Here is a 22,024-nt window from a genome sequence, read left to right on the forward strand (position 1 = left end):
GTAATAAAACCACCACATAAATATTTCTTATTAATCAACAGATTTTATTTACATAAAGAACAGAAATATGTGTGTGGACTGTTGTCATCACATTTTATAAAGCAGGATCTCTTCCTCCTTTCTATAGAAAGCAGGAATTTACAAACAGACTTGAAATTGACATTTTAACTAAAGACCAATCGTGGAAATTGAGACAAAGCCTTTATTGATCTTTTGTAATGTTTCCGCAAACATTCCCACCCCTCTCCCCTTTACTAAAATCTCACTATTTATCATTCGTCTCCAGCCCCCTGCAACCTTGGCGTTTTCAAAATAAATGCTGAAGGGAAGAAACAGACAAATGAATCTCAATGCACTGGACTGTGATGGACACAAGAAAAAAAAAAAAAAAAGCACGCAATGGAGTTTCAAGAGTGCAATTAGTACAGCGATGGCAAGATAGATAAAACAAAACACTAAAAACCGGATACGGTAACAGAATTGCTATACTAAAGAAATATTACGCAAAATCTCCTTTCTCTCTAGCTCTACCTTACCCATTGTCCAAAACAAAGTCTACATTAGGGTTTACATCTTTAACAGTTTCTGTGATGGTGGAAAGACTTTCCAGTTGAACCATTTCCTAGGAGAAATTACTGTTTGCATGTGGTTTAAATCTTGTGTCTCTTTTCCATTTTAAAGAACCTATACTTTTTTGCCTGGTTTTCTAAGAGGGTAGGTCTGACAGAAATGGTGCTCTAAACGGGGGCTAGTCTGTTGCTCCTCATTAACAAAGAGCAATAAGAAGAAAAAAAGGTTAAAAGAAATATAAAAAGTTACACCCACCCCTCCCCCCCAAAAAATGCAATGGGACAGACAAAATGACGGTCAGTTTTAATGCACGCTTCATAGCAGACGTCTGTGGCTACCTCCCCAACCACTGTAAAACAAAGCCGTATGAGTAGATCATCTGCCCATGCATCAGAACAGCAGTGAATCAGGACAAAGACGTGTTTTTTTTTTTTTTTTTTGTACTAATGTGCATTTAAATCACAAATTGTCTGAAGTTTTCTTTTTACTTTTGTGTTAATATATTCTTTTCAGTTTATCATAATTTTTTTGTTTCCTAAGACTGTGTCCTTTACATGAAAATGAATAGGTCTTGGCAGAACATGGAGTTGTTCACTCTTGACTTCCATTTTTTTTTTCTCTTTTTGTGCCCCCATACATTTCTAGACTTCAATATTGTTTCCGGCATAAAGCCTGGTCCATGTTCGGGCTGAAAAAGACAAACAAATGCAAAGTTAATACATCCCCAAATGCTTTCTCACACTCTGTAAAAATAAATGACTTGGTATCTTCAGCTCAAAGCTGACTTCAACTCCAGTTGTATGAATAAAAAGGGTGTGGATTTTCTCAAATCATTACGCCTAACTGTAAAAAGCAATTAGCAATAGTCAAACAATGTAATTCAAAGACAGCTATATGAGATAAGAACTATTCTGGATTAAGTCCTTTTCGACACACAGATTAGCAATAGGGCTGGAATGGCGCATCAACTTAATCAATTGCGCTAATGGCTAGTATGGCAGCGCCGCTTAATACAAGCTAGCACATTTTCAGGACTCACAACCGCAGTGACAATATCAAAAATGGTGATGTCCATAACATTGTAAATAAAAAAACATGTCCAATCAAGGCGTGAGTTCATTCATCAGATATTTTAAAACAACCAACAAGGACTTTGAGTGCTTAGTAGCTGAATGAAGAGAATACATTTGACACCCACTGCAGCTCTGGTGGATCTGCGAATGAATGTGAATCATTTTTCTGTCTCCATAAGTAAACTGTATAATCGGTCATGATTATACAGTTCACTGTGGCTCTAACATTATATAGCAGCGTTACCACAGCAGGAACTTTCCCCTGGAACTAGGGACTTTGTGGTGGCTACTCGGTGTGTTTCGACTGCAGAGACCAGGGTCTAAATGAAGTTCCAGATAAAAATTTCCCCCTCAGAAAGTCCCTGCTCACGAGGTAGTACTTTTTCAAAGTTCAGGAAATTTCAGGGGTGAGATTTGGGCGCTGAACATGCTGATTGGTTGAGTTGACGCAGCATTTTATTTCAACCACCATTTTTAAAAGTCTGTTGTGGTGAATAGTAAGAGTTGTTTGCTTTTTAAATTCACAATGGAGTTTAAAACAACAACAACAAAAAAACAAACACCAGTGGACCGGCGACGAGGTTCAGGCTTTATTAAGCTTATATGCGGAGGACGAAATCCAGTAGGAACTGGAAAGTCTCACACAGTCCTACATCACTTGCCTAATCTTCACGTTACTTTAGACCGCGATGGAAACGCAGACAGCAACAGGTCTGTGGGAAAAAAGTTCCTGGGACAAACTGTTGCGGGTAATTTTGATGGAAAAGCGGCTTATGATGTGGCAGACAACTAGAGCCGCGTTTCCACCAAAATTACCTGGAACAATTTGTCCCAGGAACTTTTTTTCCCCCAGACCTATTGCTAGCTGCGTTTCCATAGCGGTCTAAAGTACCGTGAAGATAGTCCGGTGATGTAGGACTGCGTGCGACATTCCAGTTCCCGCTGGATTTCGTCCTCCGCATACAAGCTTAATAAAGCTTGAACCTCATCGTCAGTCCGTCGGTCGTATTTTTTAAACTCCATTGTTGATTCGAATAGCAAACAACTCTTACTGCACATGCCGCAACAGACTTTAAAAAACGATGGTTGAAATAAAATGCTGCGTGGAGACAACCAATCAAAATGCTGCGTGAACTCAACCAATCAGCATGTTCAGCGTCCAAGTCCGAACTTCCGGAACTTTGAAAAAGTACTACCTAGTGAGCAGGTACTTTCAGAGGGGGAATTTTCTACCCGGAACTTCATTTAGACCCTAGTTCCTCTGGTCGAAACACATCAAGTACCACCCCAAAGTTCCTAGTTCCTGGGGAAAGTTCCTGCGGTGGAAACGCGGCTTAGTTGTCCAGTGCGGTTCTGTTCATTCAGTGCGGGTTTGTCAAGAATCCTGAAAATGTGCAGGTGTCAGTTTGGTTATAGAATGGGGTTGTCACACTCGTAAAAAACAAAATGCTGTATGAACGCAACCATATTTAGCACTGCTGCCATACTAGCCATTAGCATCTGCTCTAGAGTTTTGTTTTGTGTGAAACATGACAGGAGATTAGGGAAGAACATAAACAGTAAGTAATCGACTGCGTCATTCCAGCTCTAATTATCAATAGCCAATTTTCCACTGTCAGGACAGTGCGAGCCAGGGCTAACAGCGTGCCGGGTGGGACCAATAGCCTAGGACCTCAAGGCTAAAATCAAGCTGCGTTTCCACTGTCGGGCCAGTAGCCCCGCAGCGCTACCCTAAAACCCACCCTTAACACCTCCATAGAACAACGCCACACAACTAGCTGACTGAAAACTACATAAAAAGAGAACACATGCTTATTCCGTTGCGCCTGCTTCCATTTATTTGTTTACGTCACATTTCTTTAGAAAGAATAAGCATTTCTATTAATTTCTAACAAAATTATGCAATCTGAGGAGGTTTGAGCGATCTCTCCCTGCTCACTATACTGTTATCCTGGAATTTCAAATACTTGTTTGTGTCTGAAAGTGAGTTTGAGTTCAAAACACTCCTCAAGCCCCAGTTGGACCGCTTTGGACCAAGGTATTCGGTGTGCCAAAAACCCCTGCCTGCTGGCCCAAAGGAAGCCCAGAGGAGGCTCAATCAAGCCAGTGGAAACACGACTGGCCCTGGCACGCACTAGCACGCTCGCTTTTGGCCCAACAGTGGAAACGCAGCTAATTAAGTAGTGCCACTTAAAGCCTCCCACCCAGAAAAAAACTCTGATTTAAGTGAATGTAGAACAATTGGACAAATAAATTAGCAATATCTATTCTTCATTGAACTATCCCTTTAAAAATTAATTCAACCAGCACCCACCTGTCTCTATGGCTTGAGCTTCGTTAGTCTTCCACTGCTCTGCGACGTCATTTGCTAGAGGATCATCAGGGTTGGGTGCGCTTAGTAATGCCTGGATTGATAGCAGCACTGTGCGGATCTGCAAGGCTGGAGACCACTTATCTGTGCGACATCATGCCATGGAGAGAGATCAACAAGAGAAAAAGCATTAGGAGAAAAGTAGCTGTTAGCTTTCATATGTGCCAAATCGAGCCCTGTACAGCTGAGCAGAGAGATCATTCTCTATGGGGTCAAAAGTGTAATCTGACATCCTCAATCTTCGTACAGAAATTAATCGTGCAAATCTTTCACAGTATGAACACGTCAGGTAAGGGAGCTATAAAATGTAATAGCCTCAAAGTGCCATTGCTCTGAGGTAAAGATAAAACGAGTCTTTTCTTGAAATCATAACAAATTCATTTTTCTCCAATACAATACTCGGGGGACAAGAACATATTTTCCCTCATTTTAATAGTACATTTTATTGCTTACTTCATCCGAGGTTGAAAAAAAAAAAAAAAAGACATCATTTAACATTTTTACTGTCCACTATTTCACCAGTACTGGGACAGACTTCAGAAATAATTGAAAAAAAAAAAAAGGTTTATATAATAACGAAATATTTTAAATAAAAATGTTAAATATGTTCTCATGTATGTGTTTGTTTTAGCAAACTTCTGCTCCCATTTTCTGTGCTCTCTATATGGATACAAACAAAAACAATCATGACAATTATTGTAAATATTGATATTGTAATATCTAGCATTCACACTGAATCAATGAATGAATGAATTTTCAGCATCATTACTCCAGTCTTCAGTGTCATGTGATCCTTCAGAAATCATTCTAATATGCTGATTTGGTGCTTATTAATATTTTCAATGTTGAAAACAGTTGTCCTGCTTGGAAAACATGATAGATATGTTTCAGAATTTTTTGATGAATACAAAGTAGTGCTTAATATTTTTGTCAACACACACACATATATATATATATATCATCAGAGTCTGCATGACATGTAGGAAAATCTAGTGATCATCTCAGATTAATTTCAAAGTTGAAATACTGCTATTTTAAAATAAATGGCATTTTATTACAACAGAATTAACGACATTCATGTTTAGGTCATGATGAGTAAAATCAGTAAGAACTGAAAGTTTTACAAGATGGAATAAAATGGTCTCTCACCTTTCAAAATATCTAGACATATTCTTCCCAGCTTGTCTACATTAGGGTGATATATTTTGGTCATGAAGCGTACTTTCGGAGCTGCCATGGGATATTCTTCAGGAAGAAAGAGTTCAAGTTTAAAAGTGCCCCCCTCAAAGGGGGAGTCTTGAGGTCCGGCGATGACCACGTGGAAGTAGCGAGCGTTCCCCTCATCTGGCTCTGCCTTTATACCTGGCACTGGCTCTGCCAACAAACGCTGTGTTTCCTACATAGACACAAATGGAAACAGGATCAATTAGGCTGGAACATGAGGCATCTCTACACATTCAGCTAATTAGCAATTAGCCAAAGCACTGTAGTGAGACAGTCGAGTACACAGGAGTAAACAAAACAGTAGAAAGAGCCAACATATAATGCGCACAGTGACAACAGCTTTTTGTCTTTGAAAAACTGTAAAACTTCACCTTGTAACCTTGCACAATGGCTATGTAACTAAGACTAAATGTCCTGCATCAACACAGCACATTCCAATGGCAAACAAACCTGTACAGCAAGGTGATACTTCATGGACTGACAGGTCATGAATAATTTTATGTTCTGGATTTTATTGGTATGGCCAGACCCAGATAGACTTTCAGCAAAATGGGATTGGGACACATACATTTTGTAAACATTTGTTCCAATTCTGTGGAAATCTACAGCTTCTTTTACTAAAGCAAACTTGTACACTACACCATTTAAAAGTTTAGGGTCAGTAAGTTTTTTATTTTTACAAAAAAATTATACTTTTATTCTGCAAAGATGATCCAAAGTGACAGTGAAGACATTTATAATGTTACAAAAGTTTTCTATTTCAAATAAATGCTATTTTTAACTTTTTTTATTTAATCCTGAAAAAATATCATAACTGTTTTCAACACTGATAAAAATAAAATGTTTTTTGAGCACCAAATCAGCATATTAAAATGATTCCTGAAGGATCATGTGACACTGAAGACTGGACGAATGATGCTGAAAATTCAGCTTTGCATCACAGGAACAAATTACATTTGAATTTATATTCAAATACAAACCATTTATTTAAATTTTAATAATTTCACAATAATAATGATCAAGTACATGCAGCCTTAGTGAGCATGAGACTTTTCAAAAACATCTTTAAAAAAAAAAAAAAAAAAACCTCGCTGACCCCAAACTTTCAAATGCACAACTATGTGAACCATGAAAAGTTACATGAAAAAAATATGCATCTTTAATAGGAAAAGTTGTAAATTTCAACAAAGTCACAACTTTATGTGTGCTTAAATATAGTTACCAATGACAGAACTACAATATTTACAGATAATACGGTACCCTTAACCTTCAGGCAGAGGACGATCTTACATCACCACAAATGTTACTGGTTAGACTCTAGATGTTTTCAGTAAACACTCTCTTTGCACAACACATTAGAAAAAACTGTATCTTGCAATTTCAATATCAAGCACGGTTTGATCTCTTATTATTCCGTGATCAGTCTTTATGCTGTCATGTAGCGGTATCTTGCACTGCTCAACAACACTTAGCATTGAGTTATATCTCAAAGGTGTGCATTACTCATAAATACAACCCGAAACATTTTCACCAAGACTACAAGGGTTAATCTGACAGCCATTATAAACCAATCAATTCAGACACTTTGTGTTCAGTTAGAGAGAGAAACAGGGCTGACCCTTACAGTCCTTTTGAAACACACACCCATATGACTAATGAGAATGTGATATCACCTGTGGAATGCTTGAGTCTGGAGACGTTGTTCATCTGAGAACTGCTGTACTATGCTGCTCTCTACACCTGATAGATTGCCTAACTGGCATCTGAGAACTTGTGCCAAAAAGAGGATATTACAATCTCAGAGTCATAAACCTATTTCCAAAAGCTACCACACCTGCTCTGCAGCCTGGTTCAAAAAAAGAGGGCCATATGATAATGAAACTGTAAAACAAGATTCTTCTAGAAGGATCTTCAGGATATTACAATCTTGATATTGGTCAATAAAAGCTGTCATATACAATTAGAAATCAACCAATCAATCAAGAAAGCTCTAATATACACTACCCTTCAAGTGTTTGGGGTTGGAACATTTTTTTAAATGTATCTGAAATTTGATTTTAAGATAAATTCTATTTAAATATATCTTAAAATTTACTCCTGTGATGGCAAAGCTGAATTGTCAGCATCATTGCTCCAGTCTTCAGTGTCACATGATCCTTCAGAAATCATTCTAATATGCTGATTTGTTGCTCAAGAAACATTTCTTATTATTATCATCATAATCAACATACAAACTTTATTTCAGGAATCTTTGATGAATAGAAAGTTCAAAAGAACAACATTTAATTCAAATAGAAATCTTTTGTAATATTATAAATCTTCACAGTCACTTTTGATTAATTTAATATATCATTGCTGAATAAACATAATTTTTTTTTTTTTTTTAAATACTGACCCCAAACCTTTGAACAGTAGTGTATAATAACCATATAGCACAACCATGTATAGGAATAATGTATATTCATTATTCCTAATTAATCCCTGACAGCATGTTCAGAACCTTAATGTGACAATCTAGAGGGGTTTATTTTGTGATAATGACTCTCCAACTGTATATTTTCACATTCATCACATGATTACTTTACTTTGACTATTTTAACCTAGCATATACATTGTGCTCAGAATGAAATTCCTCACATGTTTCAGATATCCCACAGACAAAAACATACAGAGCAAACACAGACAAGAGAGGGGCTCCCTGTCATGCTTGGGGGACATGCCATCAAGGATGCGTTCCCAGCCCTCACATCAGTCAGTGCATTTCACAGGCTAACCTACTGCAACAGTTTCAATGTATATGTTTGTAGGTGCAAATAAATTAACAGTTTCCTTCCCATGTCAAAATAATCCTGCAAGTGCACAATGTATAATCACAAATTACTGGACAACAGCAGTAGTAGACAACCCAAAGTGAGAAACCTTGATAATATAAACAAAAGATGCAGCAGCAATGATATACCAGGGCAGGACCTAATCTACTGAATCTAAATAAAACACGGAAATATATGCATTCAGACTCAGAGTTGTGATTTAATCAGGAGGAAGCTGCTTACGTCATTTCACTAGCCATAAATCTGTTCACTGGCAACTGATTTTTGGTTTTGTTTTTGAAAGAAGATTCGGTCATTATTTGTTCATTCTCCTGTTGTTCAAAAAAGTATGACACTTATCTGAGGAACACAAAACGAAACTAGAATATTACACATTTTTTCCATGTAATGAAAGTGTATGGAGACTTTCATTCCGTCTGACAGTTTCTTCTGTGTTCCAGACTGACATACAACTTTTGTTTTGAACAAGATCTAAGTTGAAGAAACGATGACGATTTTAATATGAATTTTGGATTAACTGTTGCTTTAATTCAGCGTTACAAATGTTTTATTTATTCTGTGAGAATAAACAATTCTTATTTAGGATGGCTCTGTTCTTTAATTAATGTCTTTCTTAGTTACCTCATATTGTATTTTATTTGACATTTCTGCTGTCTGGGGCCTGCAGTCATTAGCTCATTTAGCAGAAGAAGCACCGCAACAGCTTCCCTAGCCAACAGGAAGCGAGCGAGACGAATTATTTTGCTAACGATCCTGCCCTAAAAGGCAATATAATCATCCTGCACGCAGTAAAACAGATATATACATAATCTGTATGTGAACTCGTTGTAAAAATAATTATGACTGCTTAAATTGGATTATATTGCTAAGTTTTTACGCCTAGCTAGCCGTCTCTGGAGCGGTTAGCTCGCGAGCTCCACACACAACAGCTTGAGCTTAAGCAATGAATGACCGCGAGCGAGCCACTCTCACCATTTATACTTCAGTTAGTATGGGAACGTTTGTCATTTTTTAATGCTTTTGATTCTGGGCCCCAAATAGTAATGAATAAGACACAGGCCCTGCGCCATCTTTCACAGCGGGTTGATGTATTTTTAACCCACCCTTATTCGGGATACGAGTGAATGTACCGAAACGGAAGTGGCTAACAAACACAGTGCCAAACGCTAAGCCAGCTGTCGCTTCTCTTTGGCTGATAATTTCAATGATATCTGAGGATTTCGTGGTGTTATGATTCAAAAGAAAGACTAAAAATGTGCAGTGTGTCTCACTTCACGATTACCTTAATGATCCTGCGGGGCAACCCTGCCATCTTGTCTTGAATGCGGATTTTAGCTTTGACTCTCGGTGCCTCTTACTTCGTTTGCATTGACGGCGGAGACGCAGTGCACACACGCCTTCCGGCGCGTTGCGTCTAGACGCACGCGGAAACGTGCGAATTTGATGACGATGATGATATCGAAGTTGTAGTTTTGTATTGAGGAAAAAGCTGTCTCTTTCACCGAAAAACACACGAAGTGTTTAATATTGAAACTTGTTTCCACGGAATAAAAAATAAAGAGTTAATTGCGACTTTTTATCTCACAATTTTGACTTTTGTAATATCGAGAACTGAGAGTTTATATCTCGCAATTCTGATGGGAAAAAATCTGAATTATGGGACATAAATTCTGAGAATAAAAGTCAGAACCGTGTGATATCAACTCGGAACATTTAGAAATTAGCACTTTTGAGAAATATTATTATAAATGAAACCTAATTAACCCTACATTTCCATATTTTCAGTCTTTAAATAATAAAACTTGATGACATTAAACTTAATAAAAATATATTGAAAAGTGTATTCATGAAGCACCTCCTCTTTCTCTCTGTCTCTCTCTCACTCTCTTTCCCCTAATACCTCTTTTATTTGAATGGGAGGGTCTTTAGTTTTCGGTGAGAATAGATGCCAGACAGAATTAACTTTTGGACCTCTTCACAGCGGTGTACAAACTGAGGCTTACAGGAGACAAAGGAGCAGGTCATCACAGATATGAAGTTTCTGCAGATACTTAGACCAGGTATGAAAACTTTATTTGCTTAAAAACAACGTTTCTTATAGTTTTTAATCAGTATGATTTATGCTCAGATACTGTACAGTAATGGTAGACAATATAATTATTTTATTTGTTTGAATCTATAGTGCATTCTAATGTCTTTTAATTTAAATTGAATAACAGAACCTGTTTAATAACACCTGTTTAATATTAGCAATTCTAGTGAGTCATAAAACTTATCTAAAACATTAGGATTGATAGTCCTATTTTTATGTTATGGTCTACATTTTTACTATAAGCATTCATATTTACAAGCATTTACACATAAAGTATATTCAAAAGTAAGGATGGATGAATAGATCTTAAATTGAAATACTGAAATTTAGGCCTTTTTATATCTAAAAAAAAAAAAAAAAAAAAAAAACATACTTAACATTAAAGTTTTAGTTTGATACTTTATGACTTGTCCTAATCTTATGATAACTGATTAATAAAAAAGACACCTACTTTAATTATGTTTACGGTGTGCACTGAAGTGTTAAAGGAACATATTAAAAGAATTTGAAGGGACAATTTTGTAATTATTATTATTATTACATTACATTTACAAGCAAGTCCAAATAATAAAGTAGTAATATAAAAAATAGGTACAGAGGAACATCACATGATGATGATAATACTGTAGTTGTAGGAATTCTTGGCTAAACCTTTCCTGATTGTCAACCTGAGTCATTTTGACAGTAAGTCAAAATGAGAGGAAATACTACAAGTGACCCCTTATTCACTAATTGACCCTTAATGTGTCTTATGGTCTTCGGTGTGTTTTTCATCTGTTACTAACTGACCGGGTCTTCACTTGACCATGAAGTCTCCCATAGATCTGCATCCGTGAAATGTTTCAATTCTCCCTCCCAAATATGCCTTTGTTCCAGCACATAAGAGCAGATGAACCAATGTCTAATCTATTGCCTTTTCTCGGTGCACACTGTGAACAGAAAATGCCAGCTGAATTAGAGGGACTACTGCTTCCACTGAGCACTTGATATGAACGGCAGAATCCATTCTGACAGCGCTAAACCTAACTTCCTAGCATGGTTATATGGCATTTTAACCAGTTCATTACACATTTCCATATCCCAGAAGTGCAGGACTTTGAAGTTAGATTAGATAAAGATAGACTAGATTAGATAAAAATCTTTATTTAACCCTTTGGTAATCCTCACTTCAAAACAGACTAAAGGCAATAAGCATAACTGATAATATTTATTCTTTAATATTTTGTATTTTGAGTGGATTTCATTGTACAAGACAATATTCTCCTTTAAATTATGCACCATTTATTTCTACATAAAATAATACACATATCATAAAAAATATTTATTAATAATTTAATATTTATTTTCAATTAACACATATATTGCATTGGGCTGCGTATTCCCTATTTGCTTATAAGGACATTTTCAGACATTACTTTTATTAGATTTTTCCCTTTGGATATATACTTATACGATATCAAAGACTGCTTTATCGTGGCTGATTTGTAGACAGTACCTCAGAAAATTGCTTTGTATTTTTGTATTTTTAATATTTTCCTTTCATTTCCTATGGCTGTCATTTTTAACTGAAAAAAACACAAGTGTGGCTATTTTGTGGCTGAGTTTTGTATCATTCCTATTAAGTGAAAAATTCCCAATGTAAAATATTTCGTACTGACTGAAGATAACCAGATTAAAACATCCCATTAACTGCCATTAATTACATAATTAAAAGAATTCAAGGAAATTTTTTGGTTTTAAAGTGTTATACAGCAATAAAGTGATTCAATTTGTACACAATGACACACTGATTCATTTTTGAATAATTACTTGGAGTTGTTTGAGAACTATTTTTTAGTTTTTCACTTTTAGTTTTCACTTTTTACTGCAGCTGGCGTGACATTATGGAGACCAAGCAGTGGTGTTTCCTGTTTACTTGGGCTGGTCACATGTCTGGGCTGTGTAGCATCCTTCAACATCACCCCAGTGACTTCAGGCCTGCGCTCTGCCTTTTCTGCCACACGTAGCAGCAGCGTGTTGGGTGGCACTCAGCGAGCTGTGACCTTTGACCGCCTTCTAGTCAACATCGGTAATGACTTCAACCCAGATACAGGCAGTTTTCGATGTCGCCTGCCTGGTGCGTACTACTTCTCGTTCACTGTGGGAAAGTTCCCGAAGAAGATGCTGTCTGTCATGCTGGTGAAGAACAGGATGGAGGTGCAGGCCATGGCGTACGACGGATACCAGAAACAGGGTCGCAAGGTGCAGAGCCAGAGTGTGATGGTCAGTCTGAAGCCCATGGATACGGTCTACCTGCTGCTTCACGAGAATCCTGACTACGCCATCTACAGCAACGTTGGACCATACATCACATTTAGCGGTTATCTAGTCTACCCAGACTCCACATCGCCTGTTGGATATCTCAATAACCACCTATCTCCTCCAGGCCTCCATCTTCCAGGTTGTCCTCCCTCTATAGATCCCTATTATGATTGGAGAAGAACAACACCCGGTGAGGAACCACGTTCTGCGTTTTCAGTGGCAAGAACATTATCAGCGTTGGGAGAAAGCAGAGGGCGTCGTGAAAGAGAAGCTCTCACGTTTGACGTCGAATACGTTAACATAGGCGGCCATTTTAACAAAACATCCGGACGTTTCACCTGCCACTTCCCCGGCGCGTACTACTTTGCATTTACTGTGGGGAAACACCCTCGTCGGGCGGTGTCGGTGAAGCTGATGACGGGCAGAGGGGAGGTGCGGGCCATGGTTTTTAATGAGGACATGTCGCGACGGAGAGAGATGCAGAGTCAGAGTCTGCTGTTGTCACTGAAAAAAGGAGACAGCGTCTGGCTGTACAGTCAGCAGGAAGGCGGATACGCCGTTTACAGCAACCAGGGACGTTTCACGACCTTCTCTGGATTCCTGGTCTATCCTGATGTCGAATCCATGTACAGAGACACAACTTTCCCCTGAGAACCAATACTGAATAATTCATAGCTCCGCCTTTAACTTTTTGTTTTTGTACTAAATCTGTCAATAGTTGTGGTCCTTAACACAGTGTTATTGTTATGTGCTTTTACACATCACAAATTATAATGTAAATATTGTAAATTTTTTTGGGGTAAAACTTAAAAGAAACAGTAACAGCTTTTATTAATGACATTAACAAACATTACATTAGCAGATCATTAGTGAATGTAGATTAAAATGGAATTCATATATATTCATATTTAAATGTAAATGAACTACTGATCTAAGCTTATAATTTGTATTACTTACAAATATTAGTTTAATAAATAGGCCTATAAGAAAGTGTCGAAGATCTTTCTCATGGGTACTCTGGATATAAACTAATCTAAATAAACTTTAACTTAACCTTGTGTGTGTGTTTTTGCGACATATCAGGACACAAATTTGTATAATGACATGGGTATAATATAGGTATTATAAGGAGAGGGTGACTTATGAGGACATTTCCCCATTTTTCAAAAGGCTTATAAATCATACTGAATTAGTTTTATTTATTTATTTATTTATTTTTTAAAAGTAAAAATGTGCACAGTTTAGGTTTAGGTGTAGGGGTAAGGTAGAGGGATAGAAAATATGGTTTGTACAGTATAAAAACCATTACGCCCATGGAATGTCCCCACAATTCACAAAAACATGTGAGTGAGTGAGTGTGTGGTCAGTGTTGGCCTACATTGTGAGGATCAATATTGGCAGTATAGGAAACCAAATATCTTATAAATTAATTTATAAATCAAGATTCCAAACTGGCATTTAAACATTAACAAGTAAACATTACCATCTGTCTTTTTATAAATAATACATAAATTAAAATGCATCTTTCATGTGTCACATTGATAATGGCGTAACACTGTGATCTGTGTTTTGCATAATAGTGTAATGTATAATAGTATATATTTTTTTCAATTTATCATAACCCACATAAAACACTAAAAGAATTCTTTCAAGCAGTTTTCAACAAAAAAAAAAAAAAAAAAAAAAAATGGTAGCACTTATTTCCAACTGGTGGCACAAAACTCCATCAAGTATATGGAGTATGAACATAAACTGAACTTCTATACAATTACAAAACTTAAGGAGTCACAATGAGACGCTTTCAAAAGAGACTAGATCATTTTTATATATTTAAATACACTCTACAGTAAATATGTACAAAGAAATCATTTAAAATATTTTTATGATTGTCAGTTTAACATGTATCAATTGCCTTCAAAGGCCACTTCTTGCAATGTTCATAATATCTAAAGCTTTAGCTGGCAAAAATAATGTAATATCTTTGACTGGGGGCTTTTCTTAGCAAATACTGTCTGATATAGGTGATTGATTGCTGATTGATTCTGATCAGATTGATTCTGATCTGATTATTAATTGGTATATCATGTAATTAATAAAAAATCATTAATTGACATTTTTTACTTTACAACAAGACATTGAGGTTAATATATTAAATAACATTTTATTTGCACTATATTAGTATCTATAGGACGCTAAACCTTAAGAATTAAATACAAATCGTTATACTGAAGTCACAGCTCTTCTCAAAACAGAAGGGTTCTGAAAACATAAGGATGTGTCTGGCTCATCCGTCTCATGCTGGTAGTTTGAGTACTGGATCTGTGCAACCTATTGAAACGTGGACATCGTTAATTTAAAAAAAAAAAAACATTTAAAATACTAATTTAGTGTGTGATCCATTGGCTCACCTGATGTGACTGCTTTCTACAAGGTTTAATTTCTGTATCAGCAAATGACACAAAATGGATTAATGTGTAGATTCTGAAACAAAAGAACATAATACACCATTACTTAAAATAAGAATAAAACTGAATGATTTATCTTAAGACTGGTTTTATATTTATAATGTACTGTATAATCTCTACTTTAAAATTTAGTGAAATACTACAAGTAAAAGGTCTGACAATTTTCGCCATCAGATTTGATTCTTGTGTGCATGTTCAGTTACCTGTGGTATAGCATTGCAATAAATTGCACTATCAGCAAAAATGCAAAGCTCAGTAGAAACATCAGTGCAATTGGATCAAGGGAAAACTCTTTGTTTTCGTCATAAGTCCCATTGGGATAGATTTTTGGGATCTTTATGGAGATTAAGTCACCAATTGCCTGAAGGAAGAAAGTTGCCACTAGCCAAAGTGCATTGCAGAAGAAAAAGACAAATGTGACCTGTATGAAAGAGAAAAGCAAAACAGTATGGAGACAAACCTTTACTGTTCCAGAGCATATAGACAAAACCACATACAAAGTCATTTTTGCATATTGACAAGCTTATGAGTCTTACTTTATTTCGAAGTTCTTTCAGATCTTTAGCAATTTTTTCCTGTTCTTCTTTATTCTCTTTAAGAGGTTCTAGATATTTTTTTTGCAATTCTCTCCAGAAATCGATTTCGTCCTGCATGTGGTAAAACGGTAAATTTAAATTATGTATATGCAACTCACATTTCTGCAGCAACCAAGTGCACAAAGTTGGACCGGTTAGCTTGGCCGAAAAACAAAACAAAACAAAAAAAACAACCAACCAACCAACCAACCAACCAACCAAAAAAAGCCATGTATTATGGCAGAATAAATTTTTTTTGTGAAATAAATAAAATAAAAAATTAATATAATATAATATCATGTTTCTTCCCATTTGTCTTACCATTGGAAGTGCAGATTCATGCAAAGGAAAGTCGTAAGATTTCATCTGCAGATGTTCAATCCAAGCTTTTGGAATTAAATATATAATGGTTTTAATGGTAGTCTACTTCAATAAGTCAACAGCTAGAATATTAGGATATTAAGTATGGAAGTCATACTTACTTTGATGAGGATGGGGTGGGAGCTCGTGTGCCCTACATTGTAGGAATACACTATTAGTAGTAGTATTAAAAACATCCATTGTAATCTCAAAGTAATTAATTCAAAGTAATTCATTATTCGTTTATTTTTTCATATCTATATAGTTCAAAAATTCTACACAGATGGATATAAGTAGCATGAAACAATGTGAAATTGTGTTATAGTGTGTATTTTTTACCTTTCTGTTTCCAAAGGAATTTGTGTCTTTTCAGTTTTCGTAATGGTTTCTGATGGTAGTATCTCCTGGCTCAAATCTTCTTCAGATTCCAAGCATGGGCATTTGCAACATGTGGCATTCATGACCTTCTTCTTGATGGTATTGACTGCAGTACTCTTAGCCTGGCTGCCGGTTTCACGAGTGCCCCAGGTGACATTGTTCATGTTGACTATAGAGTAAATGGCTAAGAGTAAATACCCGCTGGGAATGCAGAGGAAATATAACAATCCATAGATGACCAGTGAGAACTCCTGAGGGTGTAAAGCTGCCGTGATGATGTACAACACCACCATGCCGATGAGGAACAGACCACTAGGGGTCAGAAAAGTTTTTTGCTTCACTAAATCACCTATGAGAGTTGAGATGAAGAAAGAAAGTATTAGGCCTATAGATTGAGATGCGTTTGTTACCCATCAAGACATTGAGCTACTTTACACGTTTGCTCTTTTGACATGAATATTTAGAGACCCATGAATTCAAAATTAGAGTTTTGTAGCTTTTAGTCACTGTCTTTGATTCCAAGCCTAGATAGTACCTCTATCTTTCAGCAGATATGCATTTAAAATGTGCAGTCTGAAAATATTGATAGACTAAAACATACACTACCGTTCAAAGGAAGAAGTCTCTTATGCTGACCAAGGCTACATTTATTTGATCAAAAGTACAGTAAAAACGGTAATATTCTGAAATATTATTACAATTTAAAAGGACTGTATTCTATTTTAAATTACTCCAGTCTAATTTGCTAATGTGCGAATTTTGTGCTTTAAGAAACACTTCTTATTATTACTAGTCACATTGAAAACAGTGAATATTTTTGCCGTGATACATTTTTCAGGATTCTTTGCTGAACAGAAAGTTCAAAAGAACAGCATTTATTTGAAATAGAAGACAGTTACCTATGATGGAGAGAATTGTTCCCGCCATGAGAAATGCGTAGAGCACACTCATAACTGCTGCAATTTTAATCTGCATATCAGATGTCAGTTTGAAGCATAAGATGAGATAGACAGTAGGGGGCACTATGGCCAAAGCAAGAGCTATATTTTCATCCATCTTCAAAATGAACACAAAGCTTCCTGCAAGAAAAAGAAAGCACTTTAATAGAAATATTGGACAAATGTTACTGGAGAAACATTGCTAAAACAGCATAATGACTTGCTTTAATTATTGACTATTTTTCTATGGACAAACTTACCTGATATCATTAGACAGATAGTGGCAGGGCCCAAGATGGAAGCTGCCATGCTTATAATCTGGTAAAGGATGTATAGTTTTGAGATAGAGCTGTTCCTCTGAGAGGTCAGTCCTCCTGAGCCCAAGAGATCGATGGTGTTGGCCATGGTAGAAGGTCCCCAGCGTCTGCGCTGGTTGTAGAACTCTTTAAAGTCCTGTGGCGCATTGGTGTAGGCATCAGATGCTGCGTTGTACTCAACCCTCCACCCCTGCTGCAGCAGCAGAGTGCACAACCAGCGGTCCTCACCTGACATTGACCGAAAGGAGGGTGAATTAATTTAGTCCAGGCTGAATTGATATTTTTTTGTTATGTGGTTAGCTTAGGGCTGGACGATTATGACCTAAAATCAAAACCTCGATTAATTGAACATTTTACCTCGATTACGATTAATGAACGATTATTTTGTTTGTTTGCCCTCATAGTTCACTTACAAGGTGTGTACTGTAAATATGCTTGACTATTAAAGGTGGGATATTTTTTCCTTTTGAAAGTGATCTGACATAACAGATCACTTTCAGCAGTTATTGTATCTGTTTCGTAACATTTCTTACAGATTTCTGCTCGTTGTAAATCAGATACAGATAAATTAACACAGTACCAGTACGTAATGAGAATGATTGCGTGTGTGAAATAGTCATACCGTCTATTAATTGTGAAGCTGTGGGTTGTAAATAGTTACTTCAAAAGTAGAAAAATATATGCTATAATAAGTTTTGAGTTTCTAAGCTACTTTAGTGATAAATCACAGGACAGCGCTGACAAATAGTTTCTGCTCCTCTCTGTGCGCGCGATCTTCACGTTTTTTGCAGCTACTGTTTGTATGAGTGTTCGTGCCACAATGCAGCTGCGCGAGCACGGTAGCTTGATATAATAATACACATCCGATCGTCTAATCGCTTGAATGTCTAAACTGGCAAACCGTAATACACATAACTGACAAAGTTTAGTGAAGACGCAAGGCTCACCGCTCGCGTTGACTGTGACTGTGCGTTCACCTGCGTATTGACTGGACTAGGCGGAGTCACGTGGCAACGCGCGCTAGTATGTTTTAAAACCGAAATAACCGACATTGGAAAATTACGTCGGTTAGAGGTTCTGAATTTCGGTTTCGATTACTTTTCGTTTAATCGTCCAGCCCTAGGTTAGCTTCAAGACATTACCTTGATCATACTGGACGTAGTTGCTGGCTTCAGTTGCTTTAGTTGTGTACCTCTTCATGACGTTGTCGTCCATGAGTGCGGCTCCTCTGAAAAGACTGAAACATCCAGGGCTGCACAGTACACAGCCGAACACATGCTCCGCAGTTTTTTGCAGCCAGTGGCCCACTGCATATTCAAACTTCTGATACCACACCATGGGCCCTTTAAGCATAGTTATCAGTCAGTTTATAGCCTTTATAATCTATAGTGCATTTTTCTTTAGACTAGATGAGTAGATCTCAAGGACATCAAGCAGCGAAATGGTTAAATATTGTACCATATTTAATGTAGATTTTTCCATAGTTTTCAAAGATAAGTGCATGTCTATACTGGCATTTAGCTAATTTGACTAGTTCTACCAAATGACAGATACATTTTCTGCACAGTGTAATTGGATACATGGTTTTTTTATGTAAACAACAAAAATATACAAAACTTTTAACTGTAATAATATCTGTCAAATGATAAAAAAAAATTAACATTTTTGTTTTTTGCATATGCGGTTACGTCACTGCAGTTGCAGAAAAACGGCGCAAGATTCAAGAAGTGACAGTTCACGAAAGAAGCCGCGGAATAAAATAATAAAAACAGGTTATTTCGAGTTTATGTTTCACAAAACTGAATTTTCTTTTTCCTAGCAATTGCTAGAAACTGTAGGGATAATACATTATGCCCCCTATGAATTGCGTATGTGAATATTATGTAGATCTGATGTTTACGTCAAATTCATGCTTTAATAGTAGGGTAAGGTTAATCGTCGCAGGTTTCATCAGTCCAGTCTGTCCGTTGCAACCGTAGACGTCTGCGTTTAGCTTCAAAGGGCGTTTTTCAACGACGGTATTTTGTGAAAATGAAGACCATCTTTTTCTGACATCCAAAGGCACAACAAAGACCACCAGGTAGGCTCCACCCACAAAACATGTCATCGCTGTTTGCAAACGCCAAAATGGTCAATAGGTATCATAGCTGGAATTTGCTTGCCTGTTTGGTTACTTTTTTTTTTATTCAAAATTTTTAATTAATTTATTTTTTATTTTGATTCTCTTTGAATGATTTTTTATTATTTCATTTATTTGTATTAGCTTTTATCAGGTTAATTATTCTTCACACTTCCTCTGCCTCATACTTTGAAAACCATTCTAGAAGATATACTATCGTTCAAAATTTGGGGTCAAGATAGATTTTTAAAATCTTTTTTATAGATGTCTCTTATGCTCACCAAGGTTGCATTTATTTGATCAAAAATACAATAAAAACAGTAATATTAGAGTTTTGTGGCTTAGTCATTGTCTATTATCTTAATATAGTCCATATAGTAGTGTACTCCTTAAAGTTTTTGTTAGATGTGAAATAATCTTATTACCAACTAACTAAAATAAATGTTTTTTATTTATTATTTTAATATATTTTGTAATTGTAATTTCTGTGACAGCAAATCTGAATTTTCAGCATAATTACTCCAGTCTTCAGTGTCACATGATCCGTCAGAAAATCATTCTAATATGCTGATTTGCTGCTCAAGAAACATTTCTTATTATTATCAGTGCTGAAAACAGTCGTGCTGCTTAATAATTAAACTGTGATACTTTTTTTTTTCAGGATTCTTTTAAAAATAACAGCTTTTACTTCAAATAGAAATCTTTTGTAACATTATAAATGTCTTTGCTGTCACTTTTGATCAAATTAATGTTCCCTTGCTAAAATGAAACCTGACCCAAAACTTTTAAACGGTAGAGTATATCTGTACTCTAGACATTTAGATACAATGAAAATAGAAAAAGAAATGCATTTTTTAAATAAAGTAATCAAAAACAATAAAAATGACTCGATAACAATGGTTTATACTTAAAATATATCCAACCTGTGCCTGTTGGATGAATCCTGCCACAGGCAGCCCCAACCTCTGGGTAGAGTTTTAGTCTGTCAATTAACAGCATTACTGCAGATGGCTGGAAATCAGTATCCCCGTCCAGGGCCAAGATATACGTGTCCTCCTTGTCTCTCTAAGGAGTATTAAAAACTTTAAGAGTCTGGCTGACATTGTATTATTCTGTAGAAGTACTAGTAGTGAAGTTTAAAGTTAAGCCTCTAACCTTCAGTCTCTCCTTAAGGGATTCCAGTTCTTCTCCTTCCTCAAACTTTTTGAAGTACTTTTTGTTAAGTCTCCAGCCAAGAATGTAATACAAGTACATTATCTGCAAACACAGATTATTAGAGAAGTTCTGGATTCAAAACATCTGTACCTGTGTTTTAACTGCATCTTTATTTAATGATTCTTACCTGAGACCATCTTTTTTTGTGACGGATAAGTTGCTTGTCTTTGAGGTGAACCATCATCACATTGCCTTTAGGGAGGGTATATTCCAGCCGACCTCCATAGGGGGTGTTTATGATCTTCTGCCATGGTAGTGGTGGCATCTGCTTGAATATACATGGATCCTCTTCACTGAAAATGCTAATGCATATGAAATATTAGTAGATTAGTTTTTGCACATAAATTCTCAGTACACATAAACACATAAAACTAAGGAGGTTTCTTACGTGTAAACTTCTTTAATTACATCCACAAGAATTTCAGCGTATTCATTTGCATGCCGCTGCCTTCCATTATCAACATCCTTGAAAGCGTCATCAAAATAAATATGGAATTCAAACGCGACATCGCTGTGTTTGTCGGTCATGGGCCTGTATTTATCGAGCCTGGTAGTAAAAGAAATAGTATTGCAATTACAGTTCAATTGAGATTGATTTTAAAAGCTGAGTAAGTGTAGTCAATGTTTACCTGAACATAGAGATGATTATCTTCATCATTTCATCATAGGTCTCATGCCACATCGTTGCACACAGAAAAACTCTGATGGTTTCTTTTGCGCTGAGGAGAACATATTAAGAAAGCCAATGGAAAATTTAAATTGCTCAGAGGTTGCTCTCAGATATATGTCATTTAATTATTAATCTTGTCTCATATGTAAAATTAGAAACAAGTGAATCAATTGACACACAGTACAAGTATAAAACTGTAAAATTAGATAATTTGGACGTGATGAGACGTGTTTGAATACTGAAATTGAGTTTTATTGAAAACTTTGGTATTCTGGTAAATGTGAGCACAGTTTGAGATGCTGTAACTATTTTAAAACTATAGAGGGGATACATGTGAGATTACAGTCTTTTTGTAAGACATAACACCTAGGGCTGGGTAAAAAATATTGATTTCTCAATTTTAATCGATTCTCATTTTTACGATCCGATATCGATTCTTAAATCCCAAGAATCCATTAGTCTAGTCTGTTTTCAGTTGATGAATGAATAGAACATTGTAGCGCTCTTCCTATCCAATAAATGGCA

General features: G+C 36.3%; 3 protein-coding genes across 3 annotated transcripts; 1 reads left to right on the forward strand and 2 right to left on the reverse strand.

Moving 5' to 3' along the window:
• Positions 1-23: 23 nt before the first annotated feature.
• ube2na (ubiquitin-conjugating enzyme E2Na) lies at positions 24-9,519 on the reverse strand. The gene is made up of 4 exons (XM_051870047.1): positions 9,352-9,519; positions 5,164-5,410; positions 3,958-4,098; positions 24-1,258 (listed from the first exon to the last, which is right to left on the reverse strand). Exons 1-4 carry the CDS (start codon positions 9,379-9,381, stop codon positions 1,212-1,214), a joined length of 465 nt encoding a protein of 154 aa, XP_051726007.1. The 5' UTR covers positions 9,382-9,519; the 3' UTR covers positions 24-1,211.
• Positions 9,520-9,640: 121 nt separating this feature from the next.
• On the forward strand, positions 9,641-13,510 carry c1qtnf13 (C1q and TNF related 13). The gene is made up of 2 exons (XM_051870043.1): positions 9,641-10,129; positions 12,032-13,510. The coding sequence occupies exons 1-2, from the start codon at positions 10,102-10,104 to the stop codon at positions 13,111-13,113; spliced, it is 1,110 nt and encodes a 369-aa protein (XP_051726003.1). The 5' UTR covers positions 9,641-10,101; the 3' UTR covers positions 13,114-13,510.
• An 817-nt stretch (positions 13,511-14,327) lies between these two features.
• Positions 14,328-18,534, reverse strand: si:ch211-264e16.2 (chitin synthase chs-1). Its single transcript, XM_051871323.1, has 10 exons — positions 18,443-18,534; positions 17,439-17,723; positions 17,140-17,319; positions 16,202-16,589; positions 15,985-16,016; positions 15,824-15,888; positions 15,464-15,574; positions 15,131-15,348; positions 14,871-14,943; positions 14,328-14,790 (listed from the first exon to the last, which is right to left on the reverse strand). Exons 2-10 carry the CDS (start codon positions 17,581-17,583, stop codon positions 14,683-14,685), a joined length of 1,320 nt encoding a protein of 439 aa, XP_051727283.1. The 5' UTR covers positions 17,584-17,723; positions 18,443-18,534; the 3' UTR covers positions 14,328-14,682.
• Positions 18,535-22,024: the final 3,490 nt, after the last annotated feature.

This window comes from Ctenopharyngodon idella, chromosome 18, assembly GCF_019924925.1.
Source record: "Ctenopharyngodon idella isolate HZGC_01 chromosome 18, HZGC01, whole genome shotgun sequence".
NCBI classification, from domain to species: domain Eukaryota; kingdom Metazoa; phylum Chordata; class Actinopteri; order Cypriniformes; family Xenocyprididae; genus Ctenopharyngodon; species Ctenopharyngodon idella.